General features: G+C 39.9%; 1 protein-coding gene and 1 pseudogene across 1 annotated transcript in view; one reads left to right on the top strand and one right to left on the bottom strand.

Moving 5' to 3' along the window:
- Window positions 1-3944: 3944 nt before the first annotated feature.
- pdss2 (prenyl (decaprenyl) diphosphate synthase, subunit 2) overlaps window positions 3945-16929 on the bottom strand; it is an 18832-nt gene continuing 5847 nt past the window's right edge. The window contains exons 2-8 of the mRNA XM_033988614.2: window positions 15151-15285; window positions 11234-11432; window positions 7800-7874; window positions 7094-7267; window positions 6239-6364; window positions 5790-5825; window positions 3945-4254 (exon numbers count right to left, since the gene is read on the bottom strand). Of these exons, the coding sequence (XP_033844505.1) occupies window positions 4099-4254; window positions 5790-5825; window positions 6239-6364; window positions 7094-7267; window positions 7800-7874; window positions 11234-11432; window positions 15151-15285 (901 nt within the window). The 3' untranslated portion in view covers window positions 3945-4098. The remainder of the gene's footprint in view (window positions 4255-5789; window positions 5826-6238; window positions 6365-7093; window positions 7268-7799; window positions 7875-11233; window positions 11433-15150; window positions 15286-16929) is intronic.
- Window positions 9252-9369, top strand: LOC117391093 (5S ribosomal RNA; annotated as a pseudogene).

Raw genomic sequence — 16929 nt, 5'->3', positions numbered from 1 at the left:
GCACTCAGATCTGTCAGCCAATGAAGCGCGCCGGCCCTGCGCGCGAGGAAGCACGCGCCGGGGTCAGATAGGAGAAGGTTCCCGAGGAGGGGCCGGAGCGCAGTACTTAAACCTGGAAAGAGCTCGTTAAAGTGTCATTTCTGGCCAATATGTTCATCCGTGTCGAGGAGGCCAATAAGCTATACTGCTGTTCTTATCACTGGAGAACGACTATCATCCATCAGTCAACCAGATCTTTTTTAGCAGGTGTTTACTGATAATATTCACAAGATGATAAATGCCACTCCACTCACATATTCACTCGTTTTACACGCTGCCTTTTTAATAATGAAGTCACAGATATCATAAGCATTAGAGAGAAAAGGGGAAAAAGAAAACATGAACAATATGAACAGAAAACAGAATTCCCCATGAGGTCGATATATTTGTCTTTAACATTGAAACTGGAGTTGAATTTTATATAGGCTATGCTTTGATTTCACTGTCTATCATACACTATTAACTAATTAAGATAATTCTTCTTTTTATTCAGTCATTTACATGTACTATAAGGTGAACAGTTATCTCTTAAAGTTCATAAATTGAAGGTTTAGATACATTGATGAGAACTTCACTTTAATGTGTTCCAAGTCTGCAGATGTTTAGCCTCTCTTTACAAAAGGGCTTCAGGGAATAATCGACATTTGATGAAAAGTGAAGGCTCCTAATTAGTGTGGTTTTATCAAACAACAGGTCTTCAATGCTAATAAAGTTTGTTTGGAAAGAATGGTGTGCAGTGCATGTAATACAACTGCTACACAACAAACTATAACAGTAAATAAGAAGTTAACCCTGAATAAGTTTTGTCCTTACCTTGACATTTTTACAAAGTTCCGGATAAATTTACTGCTTAGTGTACCCTTTGATCTAAATCTCTGCATCCTTGGTGCCACATTGCAAATTGCTGTCACACAGACTGGCATGAAGTGGCCTTTGCATCATTGTATGTGTATGTCTGTGTATGTACAGTATGTAATAGAATCTATCTGTCAGAGTGTGCTGACCCACTCTCTCCACTGGCCCCTGCTGTAATTTCACCTGGCCTCGTCTGGGCACACCACGGACACTTTCACCCACTTCAGGTTTTGCTTATAGTTCTGCCAACTCTGGCTTTTATCACGCTCAAGAGTCTTTAATGTTTGGAACTGCAAGTTATGACAGCATCATGTTTCTGCTATGTGCACAACATGTAGTCGACCAAACCTCAAAACCGTTTTATTTTAGCTAATATGAAGTATCAGGTTAATACAGTGATGTCAAGATTTCCATTTAAAAGTATACAGCATAACTTTTTCGTTTCAGTCACTTGCTCGTCTCCATGGTAAAGTTATTGCTTTGTCTGGAATGTTCCACAGTATGGCATTAAACATATCAGTCTTATATGAACAATAAATACACCTGTATTTCTGGTACAGGTGTATTTATTGTTAAAAAAAAAAAAAAAGGACAATTTCTGTGCAGGGTCACCTCTGCAGGAAAAACAACATCTCTACAGACACAAGCAAGAGGAGAACCCTCCAGAAAAGCTACACAGTGCACCTTTAAAACATGCTGTAACCCTGGAAGAACTCTTTTATGTTAGAAATTAATTCTAAGTTCTGACATATCCACAGCAGTGACTAGTTGATTTGTGCTGGGAGCATCATTGCACAGGCCAGAGCTCATCTATTTATAAAGAAAGTTTGGTTCATAACTATATTTGTCATTCTGGCAGTGCCCCAGTCTCCTTCCTTGTTTGGTCCTTTTAACTTTCCATGTAACTTTGCTCATGTCTGCTCACGGCGAGGCTGAATATTTTATGAAGGGCCCGAGGCTTTCCCTGGCACATGCTGTACCTCGCTGTACCCAGGAAGCTCAAACAGTGGAAAGAAAAACACAGGAGGAAGTGGACGAACAAACCTGCAACAGAAAGAAGTGTGTTTCAGAAAGACTTCACTCTCTCCCCTCACTTTTGCTTGCATCCCAGTCATCCAGAGTCATTGTAGTCTTCTGCCTTTTCAGGGTCATGCCTCCCTTGTCTCTCTACCTCCAATTATTCCAGATTCTATCATTAGTGTACAAGGGTATGTACATAGCTCACAGTGTTATTTTAACTTAATAAAAATGCAATTAGAATTTAGGATCTTTTATTGTTAATTTCCTTCTGAGGTTTCTAACTCTGCATCTATAGAGTTGGATAATTTGGCAAAAGATTGACACGGGATATCTTGTGTAATGCAAGTTTGGCGATTTATTATAGTTAATATAAAATTGAAACTGGGCAGACAGATGTATCATTTTGTGTCACACATTTTTGACTACAATTAGAACAGATAGGGATTAGCAACTTTGCAATGTGCGTAGTGTGCAATTTTTATGTTGACTCTTTTGTGACCCCAGCCCTTGGGACAGCGGATGGATATTAGCCTTTGAGTGTGATCCAGCGTATTTACGTTTTTGGTTGTCCATTAATATGCATTGTCCCAATCAAATAAATAAATAAAATCAAACTATAAGTATCTATGATGGGATACTGCCTGGACCATTCTCCAAAGCCACAACTATTTTTGGACCATTGAAAGATGCTGACTCAAGATGCTGACACCTCTGCCAATAAAAAAAGATATACCATTGTTGTCCTAATTAATGACCTGTCACAATAATTAGTATATTGACTTAAGATTCAGTAAATAAAAAGATAACATTTTTTTGGAAGGTTCAATATTTATCATATGTACATTTTATTTGCTCTTGTTGGGTACATTTTCTTTTTTTCACAGCAGAGGATAGAATAATGATATATCTACGTCTGGAGATACACATTATCTACCAGTGTGTTTCAGAGTGCCATTTTAATATTGGAGATATTTTTGTAGCCTAATTGCTAAAATGATATTCAATATTGTCATTCATGGCAATAATTTCTGTAACAATGTATCTCACAGTTTTATTTATCATGATATGAATGTGATAGGAACTCTTGATTTCTGCCATCTCCAGTGTTGTGTCCTTCAGGTGTGGTGGTGGCAGCAGCTCCAGCAGTGGCCCTGTTTCACACCTCGACGGTCCCCTCTCCGCAGACAGCAGCCTGGGAAACCACAGGCCCCCAGGCTGGCGCCAGTCTGCAGGGCTTAGAGCAGGGCAGCCAATCAATACCTCTGCATTTCCTGTCCATTTGCTCAGGTCTCTTCATTAATAATTACTGCTTGGCGGAGCTTCAGTGCGCTGGCTGGCCGGGCAGAGGGGAGAGGCTCCGTGACCTTTTCCCGCCCCTGAGTTGACTTTACTCACATGGGTAGTGGGCACAGACATAATCAAGTAACACAAATGACAACACACTGCAACTGTGCCATCTCTCCTCTGTTTGGACAGCACAAACCTAAATGTGCCAACAGTAAAAGCTATGTGAAAGACATGAGTTTTAGGTAAGTACACAACCAGTTTCCCAACCAGAGGTACAGGGAAGCTTGGGAGTACATTAGCATTTGCCATAGGGTACTTGAAATGATTTTAGATTTTTAAAAAGATGGAGTTGAATACTATTTAAACATAAAATTATCTTTGCTGTAGGGTAATTTTGGAACAAATACAATTTTAACAGAAAAATATAATAATTATAATTGGGAATATACTAATAAACGGATTTATAATAACAATAATGACAAAAAAGGTGAGAAACCATTAATTGCAAGTGGCCACATTATATAGCACAGTTCAGTCTACCTCCTGTGAGTGTTTTATATCATGGAATCACTGACCCCTTCACACACCCATTTATACGGGTGTCTTCCCGAAGGGCACAAGAACAATGTAAACCTTTGACTTTGGATCAGTGGGCAAATGTTCTACCAAGTGATATACTGCCAATTTACACAATTTTGCAACTTGGCATCACTCACTCACATACAAGAGAAAAACAGATGATGTAAAACCGAAGCAATGCACTTTATTTATGACTGCTTTGCAGGGTTGACCAAGGCAGCCTCATCACACCTGAGGCACAAATGTTTTACTTGTATTTGATGCAGTGAGCAAAGCTCTCTAGTCTGTCACATGTCCCTGAGAGTCTGTGTGTCCAGGTTAGAATTTGGTGACGGCTGATGCGATGTTCTCCAGGGCGGATCGAGCCTCGGAGGCGGGGAAAGCCTGGATGGCCTCCAGAGCCTTGTTACTATGGAAACAGCATAAGTCCACCGCTGAGCTCACGCCTTTGTCAGACTTCACTGTGGCCAAGAGCTGTAGAGGCACAACAATACACCTTGGTTGGTCAATAGGTTCAATTGTTGGCACATAACGTTAGTGACGAGACAAAGTTAGCTCAGGTCATATGTAAAAACAGGGCAGTACAGCGCTGTTGTGCAACACTCAAATCTGCTTTTGATTAGAGGTTTTCATGGTGACGGTGATACCACTAGAGTCTGGAGGCAGTTTCAGCTACAATGGAAATAAGATCAATCTGTTGTATTCATAGAAGATACTGCTGGTTAAATATATACATTTATCATAGCGAAGATGCTGTGTGTTCTATGTCTCGCCAATACCTGAGGTTTAGGTATTAGAACATCTGAAATCATTACAAGAGAACATGCAGACAAAGTTGATTTGGGTTTATCCATTTGTCTGGCTGTTGCTTCGTCAAGACATGTTTTTGCTTGGGGCATTTCAGCTCATAAATTCTGGAGGTGGTAGGCCCTACAGCCTTTTGCAAAGTCAAAAGTACGGGTGCCAAGACATTTTTATTTAAGCAGTGCGTAATATAGTAATGCCATTTTCTGCCCACCTTTTGTTCTTTAGTATTTATGAACATTAACAAGACAAGACACTCATACTGTTTAAATTGTTTTATTTACATTTTATTTTAAATCTAATTTGTTGTAAATATAATGAATACAGTTTTGCTAAATGTGGTCAGTTTTGTGGTTTTATGTTTTTTGACAGTACCTTTTTTATATATAGCGAAAGAAAAATTAAAATCCGTCAACTGGACAAAAAAGATGTTTCACTGCTCATCCAAGCTGCTTCTTCAGTTCAGAACTAAAGAAGTGCAGTGAAACATCTTCACTTTAACAACTTTTTTGTCCAGTTGAGAGATTTAAATTTTTCTTTTACCATGGATCATACCTGGAAGACTGAGATTACACAAACTTTTTTATATTCTTTGTATGTAAAATAAAAACATTAAATCTCTTATCCACAAAACAATAGTTATTCATAAAATTAAGAGATATAAACTGTTTGCAACCCCTTTTAAGAAATTGTGATGTCTAGAGGAAGCTCTAATTTTAAGTGACTATCCCCAGTGTCCCTAATTTAGTACAGAACAAATCGTGGCAAATTCATTTTGAGCCTCTTCTTGACTCATCTGTACTTGAAACTTTTGCCTCAAACTTATTCTGGTGTCCCCTTTTGGACCGAAGGGGCTTCTCTCACAATGCCACTGTCTCAGAGCCTCAGTGTCTCCTCCACAAATAGGGCACAGTAACTCATCTGCCCTGCTCCGGTTTCAGACAGGGCCAGATAACCCCCAAACACCAGACCCCTCCTCTGCTCTCCTCTTGCATCTCGGATCACTGCACGGTCTTCCTCACACTTTGACTTTGACAAGCTCAACTCCGACCCAAGTTACAATTAAAATACTGAATTTTAATGTGTGCATTAGAACATATGTATTATTTATTTCTTCAGGTGGCAGGTTTAATTACTCTCATGACTGCAGTTTTAAGTAGACACAGGTAAACATTCTTGTCAAATTGCATCTGAAAGTGACTGACCTTAGAGTAATCCAGCATATTTCTTGATGTCTGTGCCTTTAAAAGAGAAACCAAAAGATATTCCATCAAACAAAAAGTAGATTTTCTTTATTTAATAAAATATTTACATTGTTACACCGGCCTATTTCACTTTATGTTTCAATGTCTGTTAATTCCTTTTCTTGTGCATGTTAATTGTTGTAGGACGACCTTGAGTGTCCAGAAAGATGTCAATAAATACACTGTATAAAAAGGTGTGTATTGGGATAACATTTAACTAAGCATTTAGTTAAACATCTGAAACCTAGTCACATATTTTACCAAAAGGGTAAAATTTAGCAAGGCCCTAAGACACTAAGGCAAAACGGCATCATTCAGGTTGCACCAATTCAAAAATTTTCCCCAAAACTCTAATAGATTAGAGGCAACTATGCTGCCCTATAAGCCATATAAGGATGTGGCCATAGTACCTGTTGCAGCTGCTGGTGCCATCTCTCCTGTCCCACAGACTGTTGATGGAACACCACTGGGGCAGCACTTAAACTGAAGGACACTGGGTCCACACTCTTCACAAACGGCTGTAGATCTGAGTTCAGCTGTGAAAAATAAACAAAACTCAGCTAGAGTTGAACCAAGCATGCTGATTGGCTGGGTATACCCTAATTCTGCCTCCACTCTCGCTGACCCTAATAATGAGTGCAGAATGAGCAGTCTGCGGCAGGATGGTGCGAGTTTGATGAGGATGGTTCTCCTTCAGAAGCCTCGTTTCGTGCTCGTCCCATGCTGAGATTCCCTGCAGCCAGTGAGGCCTGCAGACTGACAGCTACAGGGAGCCACAGCAGGGGCCCTACTCACTCAGCTCTGTCACTACCATCATTATGAACGACTTTTTTAGTGCCAACACGCCAACTTTAGCCCGAACTTCAAAAAGTATGAACAATCTGGAGTTTTATCAAATTGGATGGGTCACGTCAATGTTTCCAACTTTTTTCTTAATTGTGGAAAAAACTGAATTGTTGAAATGCTGTCCTTCCACATTTCTTTGGCTTCATGAAAAACTTGATCATAGTAATATGCTCATAGCACCACAACATGAAAATTGTCATCAAATCATTTTTAAACTGTTGTTGAGTTGATGATAAGAATTGCATAAAATCCCACCTTGAAAAATTCTGTGGTTAAAGAGAACATTTTGTATTATTATTAGGACAAAATGTGTCTGCATCAAGGTTCATGAAAGATCAGGTTAAATGGTAGTTTTAGGCTTTAATGAAAGTTTGCAAATGCTTCTTGGTTTAAATTTATTTGCAGCCACCTGGACGTACCTTGTGTCCCAGCGATAGGTGCTTGCCATAGTTGTAGGCCAGTCTCTGGGCTTTTGTGTCATGTTGGGCCAGCTCCATCGCAGCTTGACAGCTTTTGGCAAGCAGTGCACCATGGGACAGGAACGTCCGCTCCTCCCATGTTCCAATGTCAATGCCATCAGTGATGCCATTGTCCTGCAGAGCCAACAGACAAAGAAACAACAGGCCGAAATCATTACTCATTATTATTCACTACAGCTGCCCAATGGGCACCTCATTCCAACTAATCCATGATCACTGCATGCTGTTTTATGTAAAAATACTACGCAATATGAAATGGGTCAGTACTGGAAGATATGGTAATTGATAGAGGAAAACAGTCACAAAAACATTGCATCTTAATTTATTATTAACAACCATCTTTTTGTTGTTTTGATTCATTAAGTAGGAAAAGGCTCACTGCTGTGCACAGCTGGAAGCAACCTCCTTACAATATAAATACATGCCAAATACATTAATTACAAATTTAGTTTACACCACCATTATCCATTACCCAAAATGACTTCTATGTGTGTAAACCAAAGACTTGGCACATGGTTTAAAAACATTTGAAGCAAAGTCAGTTTTAATAAACAACTGAACTTAACTATAAAAACAAATATTTGCTGATTTTCTGAATCTCACACAATATTTGACTGGAGCAGATTAATAGAAAGTTGAATGATACCGCAGTGTTGCTGGAATTCTCATAGTAGATCCCTTGGACTAAATCGCCAATGGCACTAGAGATGAGCTCAACCACCTGCAAGAAAAGGAACATCAAAAACAAGTGCACAGGGATTACATCAGTCTTTATACAATAATTCAGCACTGTGCAAACACAGCAATATTTATTATAAGACCATGAAATAAAATAAAAATTGACCCAACCAGATCGGTATTCCAACAGCACTACTAAATTAGCTGCAGTAAATGTTCTGCAAAAATGATCTAGTTGGTGACATGAAAACAGGTTAACGTCTAAATATGAAAGAAGTACTTAAATGGGTACAATAAAAAAAAAAAAATTAAATAAATAAAAAACAACAAGTTTGAAGCCATTTTAGAGATTTGTAGTCCTCTGAATTCACTCAATTCAGAAATCATAATGATTAGTTTTGACCAATTAAGCATAATTTGCTGATTATTTGTTCCTATTGCACAGACAAAACAAAATCTGACCAACAATAAAGGAAGATGGAAATTCAATACGTACAATGTAAAAAAACAAAAAACAAAAAAAACAACTCTACAACTGTAATGCACTGCGGATCAATAAAGCTTTTGAAAATGAAAAAGAATGCTGCTTTTTAAAAATAGTCTCAAGATTATATTGAAATAGAGAATATGGATATACTATCGTGGTATAGAGTGGTATAAGATTATTCCCTCACAGCTGCAGTTGCCTGGTTTCTCTTACAGGGGGCATGCATGACTACATTTTCACTGCAAGACATATCACCAACTCCTTATCGGCTCCTGGATGAGTGCCTGCAGATTTGAAGCATTGTTCCACAGTAATGAATGGGCAGTATCTCAATTGAATCTGCTATGGTCTATATTCACTGCCACAATAGAAAGCCGGCACTCAACATACAGTTCAGATGAATGTGGATAAATATAGAGCTACTTCAGCTCATCCCAGACACCCTTGGTTTTAGAAGAAAAAATGTGTAGTGATGCAGACAGCCTCACCGAGTGCCCTTTGGGAAACTGAATCTATCCAGGGAAAACACTGAGGAAACCGGAGCCTCGCCCACAGACCTGGAAGGACAATGTGCCTACAGTATTACCAGATGTGGTGTCTCTGCCTGCGCAGGGAAGTGGGGGCCAATGGGGTGGGGGGCTTTTTTTGGAAGGTATCAGATAAGCGTCCCCCCGCCTCCTCCTTACTCCATTCCCAAATCCAGCCAGATCGTGTTTTGCCGACAGGTCTGCGAGGGAGAGAAATCGGAGCTCCGCAGCCAGATTGGCTTACAGTTTATACAAGTAGCGGCATAGGTTTCCTCTCAAGGCCACGACACATAATATTCAACGCTCCTACTGTTTTAAAGAAGAAAAAGAGTATATGTGAGATAATTACTATGAATCTGATGAAAGCGTTCTGACTATGCCACAGAGATCATGGAAATGCTTGACTTTTTGTGGCCATACCAACTTGTCAAAACCTGATCTTGTCAGATCTCAGAAGCTAAGCCAGATCGGGCCTGGTTACTACTTGGATGGGAGACCACTAGGAACACCAGGTGACACAGTGGGGCACCAGTGGCAAAAACTGTTGTGTCCTTAGGCAAGACACTTCACCCATATTACCGAGTAAGAAAGTGGTGGAACTGTTGGTGGTGGTCAGAGGGGCTGATGGCGCAGATTGGCTGCCTCACTTCCGTCAATCCGTCAGAGCATCTTACCGCAACTAAGTGTGGAGTGAATGAATTATGCTCTGTAAAGCGTCTTGGGTGTTATGAAAGGCACTATATAAATCCAATGATTAATTAATTTTTGCACTGTATCCAGTACCAGCATTGACTAACAGAAGAAACTGTTTAAGAAAGGAGGACCAAATGGGGTGGACACCTGGTAAAGCATATACCACACACAGTAGAAACCAAGAATACATTTTGATTTAGGTTTGTGTCATTCTCCTCAGTGTCACACAATTATGGGTTATGACTAAGAATGCAAGGAAGGAGGAAAATGCTTAAAATTATTGTTTGTCAAAGAAATGTAAAATTCTTATTGATGATTATTTGTTTTTATAAAACTTGTGCACTGAAGAGACCTTGTTTTTCTTCCTAATTTAGGTGGTTTTAGTTAGATGCCTTTTACAAAAAACAGCTTTGGGTATAAATGTATCATTGTGATTGACACTACCAGTTTTGACATTTATTAAGAAACATATCTCCTTGAGATGTGCCATCTCATTTTCAAGGGGATCCTCAGGGTCAAATGCAGGTGAATTAAATGCAATGATGACACTGAGATACTCATCATAGCAAGTATTGATACTATTTTTGACATCAGTATCAGTACAGATTTTTTTTCACAACATTAATGAATTTTTACTTTTATTAATTGTTGACTGTTTATAAGTGTTTTCGCTCAGTGCAGCATGTGAAAGGATGGTGGAGAGGATCAATAGTGGAAGGAAAGCTGTGACTTTGCAATGGGGCAGTTTTTTTTAATAGGTCTATAACTGTTTCAGTGCAGGTTTTTGCTTTTGGATTTTTACTCACAGTTTTTACTTTGTATTTTAGGTCATTTTGTTTTGTTTGTGTAAAAAAAAAAAAAAAAAAACATATATAAAAATATATCAATAATGCATTGCCTGTTGATCTGTCAGGGAAAACAAACCACTATGACTCAAGTAAATAATACAATGTTGTGTTTTGAGACTTAGAGGCAACAGAGGAGGTGATGTGGCCTGGTCCAGTTGGTGGCCCAGTGATGGGAGGGTTATTTTGATCCACTCCACCTCAGTCTGACAGAGCACTGGTGACAGCTTCTGTCAGCGAGGGCTTACCGTGCGATGTGGCAGATATGATCTGTGGTGCACTTACAAGACCACCACAACGCATACATCCCAAAAGTGAAAACTCAATAAAAGGGATTCCCAGGGAGTGCCTGACAGCGGACATCTCCTGACCACATTCAGCATCAAATACAGCATGAAGGACATCAAACACTTCAGCCTGTCACGAGTCATGACCGCGCTACATCTGATGCTCCTCTCATCTAAACTCTGAACAAATGCACAAGGACACAAGAAGACAACACTGCTTCTTCTTCTGAGTTATTGGCAAAAGAACTGTATAAACACTATGAGACTAGTATCTATTATCTACTACTGTTTTCAACACTGCTTGGAGCTAATCAAATCAAGCACAACTATAATGATTTGTTGTGGTTTTAATTAGTCTTCTTCTCTTTTTTGGTTAATGCCTTCAGTGACAACAGCACAGCAATTTCTAACGTACAAGCTTTGTTAACCAAAAGGTACACTGGCTTGAAACTTCCTTTTGACTAAATGTAAAAAATATATTAGATCAAACAAAACTAGCTTGTAAGGCAAATTGCTGGATAAAAACATAAACAATAATCAGGTACATAGTAGAAAACTGATACCTTGGTATTGTTGAGTTGAGCCAACCCTGTACACGCATTGGCCAACAGGAAGTCCCCGCTCAGCACAGCAATCTTATTCCCAAACTCCATATCTTTTAGGGGCCCATCTGAGACCGTCCACTCTTTAAGATTAACAATCCCACGATGCACCAGGAATGCCGTGTGAATCAGCTCCGTGATCTCTGCCAAGTTCCTCTGGCTATAGAGAAAAAATGTACAAAACAGAGATTCACTTCAAATTCACAAAGACCAAATTAAAAACATTTGCACTGAAGAGACGGATTAAGAGAGTCTTTCAATTTTTTTTATTTTGTCCAAACATCTAAAATATAAAGAGACAATTTTATTTGAAAAACTTGAATATACAAAATAGGCAACTTGAGGGCATAAATCAGCAGACATGTCAGGCATCCCGCTGATCCGTGTCAGGGGTTATCATAAAAAAGACATTAAACTTATCATTAGCAAATAACAGCCATTCTTGATTATGAGCGACGCAACGTATGAAAGTGGCCTTTGAATAGGGGCTTTCAGAGGAGCCTTGGGGAGAATATAATCAAATGTTGATTCAGTCATTGGTGGGGGATAATTAGGCCCCTCTCCATATGGAAGGAGCTCGGCAGGCTGCGACAGGAGGAATCCATCCAGACAGGGTTGGGTGCGCTGATAGCCACTTACGACCTTCTTTCAGCCGCTGTGAGGACCTGATGAGGCGCTCGTCTGCTCTGCGCTCCTGCCCCTTCCTAAGCGCGCACAAAAACACTCACGCACACACACACATAAGTCTTGTAGCCAGGTAATTGCCGTGTTCACTGTCGAAAAAGATGTGATTAAAATTCAATAATGTCATCTATTTCGCCCCTCAATCACACCCATTGTCTGGTTGGTTTCTCTGCTCGCTGACGCAGAGCAACAACACGCTTGCCTCGAATGAGAGTTAATAAGTTCAGGTTTTTAAATAAGAAGAAATTAAGGGATTCATGGGCAGCAGGTTGCTTGCAAGGTGTCGCAAATGATGGAGACACCCAATTTTGAAGAGCAGGAGGCATTGTTACCATTGGAGTGTAGCAGGAAAAGGAGCGCGGCAGATCATTTGGGTCATATAAACAACATTTTTCAATCTAGTACAAATTCAAGGTCAGCCTCTTTCGGCTGTTTTTTACTTGAACTTATCAAGATGGCACATTATTCTAATACAAGTTTTGTGGCCTTTTTGTCCATTTAATTGATTTCACCAAAAACGTAATTATGCTAAACATTGGAACAGGAAATCAGACTTCTTTTAGCAGAGTAAGATGGCCATTCTTCCAAGTTACAGGAGATTTACTCACTCTAATGTCATTCTCACATGCACTAATGCGTCGACATGTAGTGAATAAATGTACTACTTGATCCATCTATGCAAATCAATATGCTTATTTACATAAAACTACTTACACTCAGATAATGTACATAGATAAATTACTATATTTATTAACTGCTAAATTAAGCAATAAGTAATTGCAGTAGCAATGGTACAAAACATTACAATAATCCCCCAAAGTCCTTTGCATCTCCCAAAGCTGCACCTCCAGCTTGGCTTCTGATCACTCATGGTGCAGCCTGGGGAGGGAAAAAGGGGGACAAGGGGGCTGGTGTATAAATAGCTTTGGTGCCCAGTTGCATAGCAACCGATGCCATCTCGCTGAGGTGTAACGCCCCTCACCACGCCCCTTGTCCTGACTGCTCTGTTCCATTTTCCACCCTCTGCAGTCTGCCTCTACATCAAATACAGGCTTGCAGGTTTGAGAGCATGGCGGCTATGATTTAAAGAGGTGGCCTGTCTATCAGCCCAGTGCTGTGTTGCTCAGTCACCTTGCTTTCATTTGTCAAGAGAAATTAAGAGGTGTGGCATTGGTAACAATTTGGAGGAGCTGTGAGGGTGCCATCTTTCTATCTGCCCATCAGTCTATTGCTCCGTATCTATCCTAAACATGTGTTTGTGTGCAGATATGTATGTACTGTAACTCTCCATCTATCCATCTCCACACAGTGCGTTGGTGAATCATCAGTGTCAGGCAGTCGAGTGGGAAATGTTTTACAAATGCTGCCTGTCAGAAGGGAGGAGACCATCCCCCGGAGGTTTCAATCACCCCCTCCAAACCCGGCCCACCCCGACTCCCGCCATCCTTCTATCCTGCCATCAGTGGAGGTGCTAATGAGCACTGGAGGGGTGGGGGAGAGGAAAGGCGAGCAGAGCAGGTTGGTGCAAATGAGGTGATCAAGTCATGTTGCGTGTTTTGTGTGTTTGGACAATCCATCACAAAACACTGAGGGAATGCAGCAGGTCCTAACTCCAGTAGCCCAGGTCTTGGCATGGAGGAGAGTGAAAGTGCCCAGAGGTGTAAGAGTAATAATAATAATGCATTGGATTTATTGTGCTTTTCAAGATACCCAAAGAGTACTCGCGGCGTCAGAGTACCCGGGACTGTGATGTGAGATGATCTGTAAACCGACTCCGGCTCTTCTGTGATGTCCGGTGGGTTCCAGTCAGTGCTAATACTGGGATGTTTCTTCAATAAACACTAGCGCCCAGTGCCAAGTTGCTGTAAAGAAAGACGCTTTTCACAGAACCTGTTCGCAGCCACGCCAAATACAGCAGCCACCTCGGGAAAAACACACGCCCACTTATATTACCTCTATGGATCTGTCTGTGAGGGCAACACGGGGTACCTAAAGCAGTGGTTCTCAAATTGTGGTATAGGAACCATAAAGTGGAACCCAGGAATCTTTTTTAGTGATTACACTGTTTAATTGAGACCAGAAGGACACACACTTTTGACACAGAGACAAATGTATGTATGTCCAAGCAATAGCAGTGCAAAACTATCCAATAAAAGTTTTTATACCAGGACATTTTTTAACCAGGACAACCCCTAATTTACCACAGAATGAACAGATTTGCAAGAAGAGTGGGAGATACATTCAGCTGGGAGTTGATCAGAATCTGGCACAAGTGCTTAATCTGCCTAGACCACTAGACTACCAGGCAGCACTTGTCACTTGTACTCATAGTTAAGTATTTCTTGGTTGGGGATTGGGGAAGACCACTGTTCTTGGTTTAGTTCTGTCCTCAATCATTTATGGCTTAAATCTAACTTTGGGCTGATTTTTACTTCCCTTTATGGTATGTTAAATATGGTTTTAAAAACCATTTCTGATGGTGGTAGATTGATTCGCAAAACCTTTCACCTTCAGCGTTTTAACAGCTATGCAATAAATTACTACCAATAAGCCACAACCCTAATATAATCTATGCAAATAAAATGGTCTTGCTTGTAACTGTGCCTGCTTTGCCCCCACATTTCAACATATTTGCGAGGTGATGTAGCGCTTCGTTTACAGGAACTGATATGGGCCATAACCACAGAGGACAAGATAGAATTACCTGACACCGAGGTTTTATTTCACTATTTATTCTTCTGCGACCACGTTACACAGGCAAAAGTGGCATTGGTTTTCCCTGCTTTGCTTGTCACGCACATTTGTGGCTCTGCAGTGTTACCATGTCTGTCATACCCTCTGCTACTCCAAAACAGAGGCACGGAATGTGGCAACAGTAATTCTGACAATCATTTTGAATAATGCATCCAAATCCCTCATGGGCATAAACAATGTTGAGGCAATTAGCTCCCCAGTTGCCAGAAGATTAAACACAGTCAATTACATTTTTCACAGTTAGCGAAGCTTTGGAGAATTCCCTGAACAGGAAAAAGATGGTGCACTAGATGTTGACGCTCACAGCTTCAGAATCATTTAAAAGCTATTACAGATGTTTGAATATGTAAATAATGTAAAATATCAACAAGCAATATAAACAACACACCTAAATGATTACAAAAAAACAATGATATATAATGTTATAGTATGTGTTTTACCTTGGATAGATGCCACTGACCATGTCCTGGACCAGCAGGTCTGAAGAGGCCTGGCTCGGTCCGACCGCTTTGGAGATCAACAACACCACCAACCCTCTCATCTGGAGGTTGTTCCGGCTGTCGTACACAAAGCCCCTGCAAAGACAAAAATTTAAATGGTAAAATTAAAATGTATGATTGCACTTCAAGCTGGTTAAAGCTTTATCCTTACTCTTTGTAATAAGAGAAATAAAAAATAAATAAAACTCCCTACTGGGAATTGGAAAGAACCCTGCTTTTTCTATATTTACCTTCATCATCAGAGTTTTTAAGAGACGAACTCCAACTGACTAGATCTCTGCTCTCCATTGTGTCTAAAGCAAACATAATTCTAAAGGTTCACAACTCAACAGGAACAAAGCTATAACCCAATGCAACCAAGGATAAGTTAAAAAGTTGTTTTTCATGTGGGAAAACAAATATTGTTTTACTGAACAATATATAGTTAACTAAAACACTTAGGTATTGTAAGTATTGTGACATAACAGTAACTTAAATAACATTAAATAAACACTGTGTCAGTTTGTTTAACTGGATGCACCAATACTGGTATAAGATATCAATCGATCCGTCAACATTTGATGAGTTGGGTATTTGGCTTGAAAAAAAATTATTTCTGTTTTGTCAGACGATATCCTCATTGGGCCTGATCTTATTTACAAGTTGTTGTTGGCCCAGAACATATCATAATGTTTAAACATTTATTTATACAATAAAAGAGACAAAATATATTGGACCAGTTTTGTACGTCCATTTTATATTAAATTATAATAATTTTAAAATATTGATATTTTAGGTCCGTGCAGTAGTATCGGTTAATACTTGGTATCGACAGATACTTAGAGCCAGCATTTCTAAATCGGTATCGTAATTAAAAAAGCTAGTTAAACTTATCTTTAACTATGGAAAATGGCACCTGAGAACTGAAATAGACAGCGATTTGAAAATAGTATGAGGGCTAGTTTACAAAAGAGGACTCTATCAACAAGTCAAAATTTTAATTGACATTATTCAGGGCAGTCCGCACCATTTTGCATTTTGCAAACACAATTTAGTTTGGTGATGCGACTAATTATGATTGAATAAGGAAAGCAAAACCACAAAATACATTTTAAATGAGGGCACATTGCCACAAAACACCAAAAATAACATGGACATAATTGATCCATTTTTGCAGCCGAACAGTATTTGGTGTCTTAGTGAGGATGGGGTGCTCCCGCCCCTTTTGACACATTCACACACACATAAGCAACAGACACACGGACTGTAGTGGTAGCGGCTGCATGGTGGGCAGATTAAATGTCTTTTTAGTCTCTCTGGGGAGCAGTTAGACAGAGCACCTCTAATCCTGTCCCTATGGGAGCCCCTCGTGCTATGAATCACACTCTCGTTAGGGGCTCGAGGCAGACAGGCAGCCACGCCCCCTCCGCTCGATGCCCAGACACCAGCATCACCCTCCAGCAGCAGCATCAGTGACCCACCCCTGAATCCACACAGAAGGGGAGGAACCAGCTCTGGTGGAGGAGATAGCAGAAACAGGCCAGACAATGCTCTTTTTACATTAGCTTTTTACAACAATGTGCCTAAAAGTAGATTAATTTAGGAATGAATTTCCTAATTTGGTGTCCATACACCAAATTATTAACTAAGGATCAGGGCACATTCCCTCAACAAACCCCATGTACTGAAAATACAATTCTAGCGAATTTTGACTAGATTTGCTAAAACATAAAATCTCAA

The sequence above is a fragment of the Periophthalmus magnuspinnatus genome, chromosome 22 (genome assembly GCF_009829125.3).
Source record: "Periophthalmus magnuspinnatus isolate fPerMag1 chromosome 22, fPerMag1.2.pri, whole genome shotgun sequence".
In the NCBI taxonomy this organism is placed as follows: Eukaryota; Metazoa; Chordata; class Actinopteri; order Gobiiformes; family Gobiidae; genus Periophthalmus; species Periophthalmus magnuspinnatus.
This window is presented reverse-complemented; position numbering and strand designations above follow the sequence as displayed.